The 11,149-nt window shown below is 39.4% G+C and overlaps 1 protein-coding gene across 1 annotated transcript; it reads right to left on the reverse strand.

Annotated features, from left to right (window-relative positions):
* Positions 1–7,429: 7,429 nt before the first annotated feature.
* LOC114285191 (putative WRKY transcription factor 43) lies at positions 7,430–10,109 on the reverse strand. Its single transcript, XM_028228219.2, has 2 exons — positions 9,469–10,109; positions 7,430–7,851 (listed from the first exon to the last, which is right to left on the reverse strand). Exons 1-2 carry the CDS (start codon positions 9,831–9,833, stop codon positions 7,668–7,670), a joined length of 549 nt encoding a protein of 182 aa, XP_028084020.2. The 5' UTR covers positions 9,834–10,109; the 3' UTR covers positions 7,430–7,667.
* Between the last annotated feature and the right edge of the window lie 1,040 nt (positions 10,110–11,149).

Below are 11,149 nucleotides of genomic sequence, written 5' to 3' on the forward strand. Positions count from 1 at the left end.
TGCCCAAAGTACGTTGGGCAACTCGTCTACCCACTTTTCTTTTGCTGCCTGCAACCTCTTCGTTATTCCATCCAAAATTACTTTGTTGGATGCTTCTGCTTGCCCATTGCTTTGTGAAAAACTTGGTGTTGAAAAGTAATTCTTGATCTTGAATTTCGCACAAAAGTTCTTGATGAGTTTGCTGTCAAACTGTGTTCTGTTGTCGGCAACTATTGCTCTTGGAATCCCAAATCTGGTGATGATGTTTCTCCATATAAAGTTCTTAACGTTCACATCTCGGATTTTGGCAAAAGGTTCTGCCTCTATCCACTTCGTAAAGTAATCTATTGCTACCAGCAAGTATTTTCTCTGCCCAGTTGCCTGGGGAAGTTGCCCAACAAGATCCATGCCCCATTGGGCAAACGGCCAAGGGCTGGATACTGGGTTCAAGTCAGTAGCTGGCTGATGTATCAAAGGTGCAAACTTTTGGCATTGTTCACACTTCTTTACGTATGCTTCAGCATCCTTTTGCATGTAGGGCCACCAATACCCCTGGGTAATGGCCCTGTGGGCTAATGATCTGCCCCCAGCGTGGCTTCCACAAATCCCTTCATGAATCTCGTATAGAAAATCTTCAACCTGCAAAGGGTGTACGCACCTTAAAAGGGGTCTAGGGAAGGACCTTCTGTAGAGATGGCCCTCTGCTGTCAGACTGAATCTGGCCAACTTCAATTTGATTTTATGTGCTTCCTTATGGTCTTCTAGCAGCTTTCCCTCTTTTAGGAATGCAACGATTGCATCCATCCAGCTTGGTCCCAAGTCCACGCACATTGCTTCTTGCTCTGTGCTCTGTGGTTCTATGCTCGGGCCCGACATATAGTCGATCATAATTGTCCTTGTTTTTCCAATCTGCATTGAACTTGCCAGGTTAGCCAACGCGTCGGCGTGGGTGTTGTCATCTCGGCTAACTTGGAGTAGTCGGCAGTTCTGAAATAGGGCTGCCAATCTGATGACCTCTTTTGCATATGCCGACATCCTTTCATCCCTGGCTGCAAATTCTCTTGTTGACTGGTTAACAATAAGTTGTGAATAACAAAAAACTATTACCTCATCTGCTTCTGCTGCTGCTGCCAGTTTTAGCCCTGCAATTAATGCTTCATATTCCGCTTCATTGTTTAAGGCCTTGAACCCCAAACGGATGGATTGTTCTATTATTTCTCCATCTGGAGATATCAGTAGTACTCCTGCCCCCGCCCCTTGTCGGTTCAAACTTTCATCGACGAACAGTCTGAATGAATCGCCGATGTAGATGCTGCAAGGTCTGAGTTTTTCCTTCCTTTGCTCTTTTGCCCTGGGCTGGGATTCTCCTTGCTTGCTGGGACAATGCTTATCCTGGCTCAACGGAGCCCGATGTTCGATGGTTTCAGGCGTGAATTCTGCCACGAAGTCGGCCAAAACCTGGCCCTTTATTGCTGTTCTCGGCCTGAACTCCAGGTCATACTGGCCCAGGGCCACTGTCCATCTTGCTATCCTTCCTGTTAAGTCTCCTTGTTGCAACAAGGACTTCAGTGGATGCTCTGTTAGGACCACAATCTTGTGCACCTGAAAGTAATGGTTCAACTTCTTTGAAACCGTTACTAAGGCTAGCATTAATTTCTCCAGTGGTAGATACCTTGTTTCTGCGCTGGTCAAGGTTTTGCTTACATAGTAAACAGTCTTTTGCTCCCCTTTTTCTTCTCGAATTAGTACTGCACTGACTGCGTATTCTGAAACTGCCAAGTACAAAAACAGTTCTTCTCCTGGTTCTGGATTGGAAAGAACCGGAGTTATGGTCAAGTACTTCTTCAGGTCGGTTAAAGCGGCTTCGCATTCTTCTGTCCACAGAAAGTCTGTGGCTTTTTTCACTAGGTTGAAAAAGGGTCTACACTTATCTGAGCTTCTGCTGATGAATCTGTTTAAGGCTGCGGCCCTTCCAGTAAGCATCTTAACCTGTTTTGCTGACGTCGGGCTCTTCAGCTCTAGGATGGCCTTGATTTGGTCTGGGCTGGCCTCAATGCCCTTTCTTGTTACCAGATATCCTAAAAACTTGCCTGATCCAACTCCAAATGCGTATTTTGATGCGTTGAGTCAGAGCCGGTATGTTTTGAGTATATCAAAGACCTCTTTTAGGTCGGTAAGATGACCCTTAGATTCCTTGGTCTTTACGACCATGTCATCGATGTAGACTTCTACCATTTTGCCAATTAGGTGCTTGAACATCTTTGTTACTAACCTTTGGTAAGTTGCTCCTGCGTTTTTCAACCCAAAAGGCATTACCTTGTAACAGTACAGGCCTTTAGGGGTGATGAACGCGGTCTTCTCCTCGTCTGGAGGGTACATGGCAATCTGGTGGTACCCCCTATATGCATCCAGAAAACTCATCATTTTATGCCCTGAAGTAGTATCTACGAGCTGGTCAATCTTGGGTAGAGGAAAGCTGTCTTTGGGGCAGGCTTTGTTGAGGCTGGTAAAGTCTACACAAACCCTCCATTTGCCGTTCTTCTTCTTCTTCACCACTACTGTGTTGGACAACCATGTTGGGTAGTGAACTTCTCGGATGGCCCTGGCCTCCAGAAGTCTATCTACTTCTTCTTCTACTGCTTCGACGTGCATCAACGTCGGTCTTTTGGCTCGTTGAATCACAGGTTTTGCCGACCTGTCGACATTCAGCCTGTGGCAAGTGACCTCGGGGTCAATGCCAGGCATTTCGTAAGGTGTCCAGGCAAACACCTCTATGTTTGTTCTCAAGAAACCTTCCAGTTCTCTTTCCTCTTCTTCGGCTAAGCCTGAGCCGAGAAGAAAGAAGCGCTCTTCGTCGCCCTCCTGGACGAGGATTTTCTTTAGTGTCTCTTCGCTCTTCTTGGCTGGTTCTTTGCCGATGTCTTCTAGTACTTTCATGTCCTCATTTTCAATTTCTGCCTCTTTTGGCTTTCGAACGCTGCAAGTAGACTTCATTGCTGCCATGGAGCAACTTTTTGCCTGCAGTTGATCTCCTCTGACTTCTTCAATCCCATGCTCTGTTGGGAACCGCAGTAGTTGATGCAATGTTGAGGGAACTGCCCCCATTGCATGCAACCATGGTCTTCCCAAGATGATATTATATGGTGAAGGTGTGTCAATCACCATGAATTCTGTCCTGATCTTCTTAGTGCCAATTTGTACTTCCAAGCTTGTTGCGCCCAGTGGCCACGTCGTCGTTCCATTGAAGCCGACCATCGGGCCATTCGATTGCTCCATGTCGTTTGGGTGAAGGCCTAGTTCCTTGTAACATCTAACGTACATGATCTCACAAGAGCTGCCTTGATCTATTAGGATGTGTTTCACTTGGCACTCCCCAACCTGGAAGGATACTACCAAGGCATCATTATACGGATGCTGGACCATCTCTAGGTCAGCTTCAGTGAAGGCTATCATCGGTCCTTGGCACTCTTCAGGCCGAGGTCTTTTGTGTCCGACCTGGTTCACGTGTTGCAGGTGTTTTACTCTTTGGGTTTCTCCCCGAATGTCGCTTTCGTTCACCTATGAGTGGATTACATTAACCACCCGTGGTCCTTCTGCCTGTGGTTGCTGTGCTGGGGGAGGCGGTGCTGCTGGTGCTTGAGGCAATCTTGCCTGTTCTTCTCTTATCCTGGCCTCATCAACAAGGTCCCTCAGATGGCCTTGCCTTACCAAGTCTTCTGAGTGTGCTTTTAGGGCTCTGCAACCCTGAGTTGGGTGCCCTTCTTCATTGTGGTAAGCACAACGCCTACCAACGTTTCTTCCCATGAATTCCCCTGGTGCTCTTGCCGGTGCCCTGAAATAGGGTTGGTTTCGTATTTGATCCAGGACTTTATGGATAGGGATTCGGAACACCGTCATTACTGCCTGTTTTCCCTTCAATTCTGTTTCTTATTTGGTCGGCCCGTTGTTACCTCTGCCCCACTTCGACGAGCCGTTCCCCTTCTCCTGCTTTATCTCTTTGTTTCCCGACGTATCTTCCTCGGCTCTGGCGTACTTCTCGATTCTCGCCATGAGTTCTTCCATACTTTTTGACAATGTTTTTGCCAAAGACTTCCATAGTAGGCAGTCATCTTTCAGGCCGTTCTTGAAAGATACGACCGCCACTTCTTGGTTGCATTCGGGTATTCGATTGAACACCTCGTAGTATCTCTTCGCGTAGGCCCTAAGGCCTTCTTCCTTGGTGATTCTTAAAGCCATCAGGGCGTCGACCCTCAAGGGCTGTAGTTTGTTCGTCACAAACCTGGCCACAAACATCTCGGCCAGGCCTTCCCACGTCTTTACACTTCCCTTTGGTAGTTTATGGAACCAATCGGATGCAATTTCCCCAAAGGATGAGGGGAATACTTTGCAGAGCAATGGCTCGTTCCCACTATATAATGCCATTGAATTCAGGTATAGTCCAACATGAAAGTTGGGATCAGACTTACCATCATAAATTTGGAACCTCAGCATACTAAATCTCTTCGGCGCTTCAAATTTGTCCAGTTCCACCGAGAATGGTGTTCTCGGCTTAACTGGGGAAGTTACCTCGGCTTCAACATTTTGTTGCTTCCTTTTGAGGTAATCCCTTAAGTCTTCTTTACTCCTACCTGGAGCTCGGCTATCTCTGGACTTCAATCTTTTTGGCACACTACTTTCGGCCTCGTGGTGGGTCCGTTTCGATCTTTCCCCATGGGTTGTGTCAAAGCAGAGTGCTTGCCCTTGAACATGCCGATGTTCTTTCTGCCCCGGATCCTTCATGTGATATGTCCTTCGGGACTCTTCTTGCCTCAGCTCCTCTCGTCCGACTTCCTTGGAAGGTCGGTGAAAGTGCCTTCCACTCCTGGTGTGCTGAGGGACTTCGGGGATTGTTCTTCTTCTTCCCTTCTGGGTGTTAGTTGCGGGCATCGGCGTATCCTGCAACAGGTATGGTGGCTGCATGACATTATTTTGCATCATGAAGTTAACGACCGACTGAAGGTCTGCCAACTTGTTCGCCAATTCTTTTACTTCATCATCTCTTCGTAGGCACCTTTCCCTCCATACGTGAAGGTTGTCTTCGTGATAGTACTTGCTTTGGTCTGTTTGCTTCGAAGTACCGCCCTCCTGGCTGACGTCTTTTTCTCCGTGACCCTGGTCATGAGTTTCTGTATTGTGGTTGTTTCCTTCAACATCAAGGTCAATTGGTCTGCCACTCCCAGCAGGAGTGTCGCCTCCAATGTTTTCCCTCTGTCCGTTACTGGCCATCTATTCTTCTAAGATTTCCACAGACGGCGCCAAATTGTGTGGGTAATTTTCTGACCACACTGCCCGCCTAGTAATCAGCTGGAGAGCACCGGCAGAATAGATGGCTTCAGCAAACCTGTAATAGAAAGAAAAGGCTCCGGCGGTGGTTCTTCCACCCGGGTGCACTCCGACGATCAAGTCAGTATATCTCTCAAAGATAATCAAGTGCTAAACTTATTTCTCAAAACATAAATTGCGTACCTTAGACCTACGGGAGTGCCTCTCTTTTATAGCCAACTCAATCCTAGTCTCACTAGAAGCCTGACTTCTATGGACTCTCATTCAGTGCTTACTTTGGATTTCTCAAGAGATAAAGATAAACTCCCTGAGAGTTTTATCCTTATCTTGGCTAAATATTCTCTTTACTCTAGGACTCTTGTCCCTTATCTGCTTATCTCGGATTCCAATATCTTCGGAGATCACCTCAGCCTTGCCGAGATAACCACAGCGTCACAACCAGGATACGTGGCACCTCGGCTGACACGTCGGCATCACCTTGCCACATGTTGGATTCAGAAAATACATCCTCACAATTACCCCTAGGTTCTATTACCTCGGCATTTCTGAGGTAATGGAACCTATATCTGTATTGTCCTCTAGTACCTTGGCGTAAGAACTCTTCGGCCGAGATCATTTATGTCAAGCCGATATGTCTTGTTTTCAAGAACAAGAATTCAAATGAACTTCCCCACGCGCATGAGCTGTCATGCATCACTTCTCAACCGTTTCCTGCACACGTTTCATCTTTACTGGCCCGTGCCTGTGACGCGCTCGTAAGCCGTCTTAATCTGTCTGCGCCGTCTGACGCATGCGGTTTTCCAGGCGCAATAAATGCCTTATTTTGCCGCCGTTTCACATTTTCAACAAAGACACTATTTTTGCTTTCGTCTTTTCACTTTGTGCTTTGTTTCACTTGCTTTCTTCTCTCTCTAAAAACTCTTTCTTTCAAATCCGCCATTGCTGAAGCTCCAAGTTCTGTATTTGTCTTCCTGGTGGAACTTTCGTCGTTCAGAGTCAAATGTGTCACAATTAAAAACTCAATAACCAAAGTAACACAAAACCTAAACTATAGAGACTGTTAGTATAATTCGCCCTCCATTGTATTCAACATGGCACCCACGAATTTATTTTCCAAAGCGGTACACTAACAATATATATGTATATATATATATATATAGCAGATAAACAAACAAGTAGTTATATGCTTTCACTGCTTCGCTCATCACCGAAAAAGCAATTTATATTGGAATATGTAAGTGATATCAAAGTAACTAGAGTCTGTTCCAGTGTCCGTGCACAAAATTAGAATACATAATGTTTACAAAAAATATTTGAGATTTATTTTAAATATGACCTACATTACACTTAAAATTTATTTGTGCATTATTTATTTTAGTTTTGTGCAACTAGCATTATTGAAAAAGTAATGGGTTGAAAGTTTGTAGTTTAGTATGGAGATCAATAGTTAAATAATGTTATATAAACATAATTTTTGTACAAAAATTTTATACAGCATGATGTGTCGTTTCATAATTATTTCTTTTCAAGTTAAAACATCCATTATTGTGACTTACAATTACACAAAACAAAAACAAAAAAATACTAACTATTATTCTGAATAAGTATTATTTATAAACAACACCCCAAATTTTCTACTTTCTGTTTTTTTTTTCAACCCCAAGTCTTGCAATGCTCTAATAAAATGTGCCTCTCACAACACAACATTCTTGTGCTTATTTTCTGCTTCCTTTATTGATCTATTAAAATATATGTACTTCTAACAATTTTGGAGCCCCATTATGTATTTGAAAGAATATTGAAGGATCTTCTAAAAATCATTCTTTTAAACAAACGAGGTGAGCTTCTTTAGGTTTGACGACAACCTAAGAAATGCTAAGAGTAATGTTTAAACATAAAAATTATAGTTAATGATGTGGTGGATACATCATTTTTATTTAGTATTTTGTATAAATTTTTTGAATGAATAGCAACATCAACCATCTCGGTGGATATAACCAACAAAAAATAACCTAGACATAAATTCTATATAAATTTTGTGTTAAAACAATACCTGTCTAACCAACATCATAGGAAATAGGTCAAGCTAACATGAATGAGCTATAAATGCATAATTGGAGACTTCAAGTGCAAAATGGTCCTTCGATTACTACTAACAGATCTTTATATCCTTAGTAGAACTATCCGTATTTTCATAAGTATATTTGAACACTTAAATACTTAATAGGTCTTGTTAATGTATGCTTCAAAAGCTTACGATAACTTACAAAGATTATACATTTTTTATTGCACATATTTTCACGCAAAATATATAATCTTTTTAAATTTCTTAACATTTGCATTAATGACACACGTTAATAAAATTCTTAATTAAAAGGGTGAGGATAAATATGCATCTGACTCAAGATTTGTTCGAAATTATCAGAAGGCTTCTCTATCGGATGTGTGTGAACCCCTTCATAAGTCGTTACTACAACACCTTCATCTTTGGACTGCCGTTGAACTTGCTTCTTCACATTGCACCCTTTATGAGTACACCGATAGTAGCTTCTGCCCAAAAAAAAAAAAGAACAATAGGGTTCATCATTCATGCATGCACTTATTCAATCAGAATATGGATCAAAAATATAAATATGGAAATTATCATAATAATGTTCGTGGTTTAGTTGATGACCTGATTGAAATTACAAGAACGATCATCTGATGTATTTGATGATTAAAGTCATACGGGGAGAGTATGCATGGCTATTTTGAACTAAGGGGTACTGATTAATGTACATATCCATGATGACTTCAAGTACCAATGTTTGGTTTCATGGTTAAATTTTTTTTTTTTTTAATCAGCAAAATAAAATTTAATCAGCAAAATAAAATCCATTGATATAAAATGAAATGTACAAAGTTTAACTGGGAGACATCAACAGAGAAGAAAAGAGAGGTGCAAAAAATATCATGGCTTAACCTCCACATTCCGACCAGGTTGGCAAGTAGAGGCAAGTATGCTAGCTCATAACAAAAGAAAAGGAAAAGAAAGAAGAAGAAAGGAACACCAAAATACAATTCAAAAACAGAAAAGGGATCCTTCATTATGACTGAAAATGCCTAGCCATGGGAAACACAGAAACAAATACCAGCAAAATACCACTTTTTATCAACACAAGCTCCAACAAAACAACAAATCCATCTCTCTATCAGAAGCATATTACCAACAAACACCAGACAAAAAAAAAAAAAAAAAAAAAAAAAAAACACTTACCTTCTACTCATATTTTTTATGCTACTTATTTTGCATTGAGGTAAGGCAAAGTGTTTTTGAGAATCAAGGGTTGTGAAGGGTTTGATGCTAAGCTGCTGATGGGTCATGTGGTTAATGTGTTTTTACCTCATGTGCTGTTATAAATTGTAATTGCTGCTTTGTGCTACTAGAGCTGTTACAATGGGATTTGTGAAGGGTGTCTCAATCTAATTGGGATATATCCTTGCTGCTTGAACACAAATTCAATCTGAATAATATCCTTAGATCAACAGATAACACCTAAGATCTTTAATTTGGGTCATTATGTAAAGTTTGTCTTTGATCTAGTGTTGAACTGCAATAAAATGATCGATAAATGTAGTGAGTGTGCCATAATAAACAAAAAGACCAACCTTGAAGTACTGTTAACTCCACTTTCTCAGCTAAAAAAGGAAACCCTAGATCAGAAGTATTGGGATGTCAAAGATGCACATCACTCTGATCCATCATGTAATCATCTCTTAACAAGCTAAGCACGCATGCATGCATTAATATCAAATATATATCCACAACCCTAGTCTGAAAGGAATAATTGCACTAAACCCTTTTGCTTATCCTCAAAAAAGGCTTTATTAGATCTGAAATGGGAGTTTTCTTTCCAACAAAGTCGGATTGATAAGATTACTTGGTGGGGTCATCAAGATCAAATTACCCACCATATAATGATATAAAGGTCAGTTAATCTTGGAATCAAAGAATAAAATTCATGTTCAACTCATATGACCTTGGAAATCTGCTGTTTATAATTACCTTCTTTGCACCGATATCAAATGTAATGAGCATCATGATCACATTTGCGATAGAAAAAACCAAAAAACAAAACACAAAAAGACCGGTTAATCTGAGAAGCTAAAAATGTAAATTCAACTGACCTTGGAAATTTGTTGTTTTTCACAGCTTTTTGACCATATTTTCTCCACCGATAACCATCGTCAAGTATATCAACTTGGGTCCTTGTTTGAAAAGCAAATCTGGGCTTCCTAATTTTCTTCTCACCCTTCTTCTTACCCAAATTTTCTTCATTTCCAGACACCACAAAGTTTGCACTACTGTTAGAAACATGTTTGACCTCTGATGATGTTGGAAGATGCATCTCCATACTTAACCCCAAGAAACCAGTGGGATTCTTATTGTAAAGATCATTAGGAACACTAGAAGAACTTGCTGTCTTTGATGAGAAAGAAGAAGATTGTGGAAGAGTCGATGCACAAGGGAAGAACATTGAATAATTCTCCATTAAGAAGTTTATGGAGAAGAAGAAGAGGAATAAGAGATGTTTATAAAGGAAGTGGGCCAAACAAGAAGAAAGTGAGGCGGCTTGAGGCCAAATCAACAAATTTTATGTGTCCATGGAAAGTAAATAAAATAATTAAAGTAAAGTAAAGGGACAACAACCCTCTTAGGTGAAAATTCTCTGTGAAAAGATTATAGAAAATTTTGAGACATAATTCAATGATTAATAATATATTGGGATAAAAGAAAGAATATCTATTGCCTAAATCAAAGAGTTGTATGTAATCCCATTCCTTACAATAACATTATTTGATTTTTTAATTTAAAAAATTAAAACATGGGACTGTAAATTTATAAAAATTTAACATAGAAATCTTATTGGACAAAAAAATTATACTTCATGAAAAGAACGGGAAACTTGATTTTTTGATCAACGGTTATGAAAAATCCAAATCAGTAAAAAAATAAAAATAAAAAAAAATAAAATCAATATGATTAAATGAAGTATAAAACTTAAAATGATGTAATAGGCATGAACAATTGATTTTAAATTTTTATGATGTGTTGCAAACTTAGATGAAATAGAGAGTAACAAAATCAACAAAATAAATGTAAAAAAAAAAAAAAAAACTTTGTTAGGACTAGTTATCACATTTATATATCATAAAAATTAGAGAGATGTTACCATGTGTACCCTCAAAAAGGTGCACGTGGTATGTTTTTCATAATTTATTCACAAAATTTCATAACCTAAATACAAAATGTCATAACTTTTTCATTACAAAAGTCATAACCTTTTTTTATGAAAAATGTCATAACAAAATCTCAAAGTGTCATAACAAAAATCACAAAATGTCATAAGATTATCATCCCTAACTTTATGGTGCATATCATAAATTTATTATTCATAACTTTATTATAAAATGTTATAACACACATCATAAACAGTCATAACGTTCATCATAAAAAATTATGATTTTTTTACGATATGCACAATTTGAAAAGGTGCACATTATAAATTTCTCTGTTAAAAAATATTTATCATTATATTGTTTATCATTAAAAGATTCCACTATTTATGTTAAAATAATTATCATTATATTGTTTATCATTAAAAGATTCCACTATTTATGTTTTTTATCAATGCAGTGTTGACACACAAAATAATAAAAAATTTATAATATATAAATATAATTATTGTAACATTTGTATTGGCACATAAAATATAAAAAAAAAAAAAAATTAAGTACACAGAATCTGATCATAAAAGAAACACTCCATATAAAAGGATTATGTTCGGTTGATCGAATTCCGTGTAGT

Source organism: Camellia sinensis, chromosome 1 (genome assembly GCF_055761805.1).
Source record: "Camellia sinensis isolate YWXY chromosome 1, ASM5576180v1, whole genome shotgun sequence".
NCBI lineage: Eukaryota > Viridiplantae > Streptophyta > Magnoliopsida > Ericales > Theaceae > Camellia > Camellia sinensis.

Excerpts from the sequence above, each read along its gene's own strand:
- LOC114285191 (XM_028228219.2), bottom strand. The coding sequence starts at position 9,833 with ATGGAGAATTATTCAATGTTCTTCCCTTGTGCATCGACTCTTCCACAA. Across the intron at positions 7,852-9,468 it reads AAAAACAACAAATTTCCAAG|AAGCTACTATCGGTGTACTC; the intron begins GTCAGTTGAATT and ends TTTTTTGGGCAG.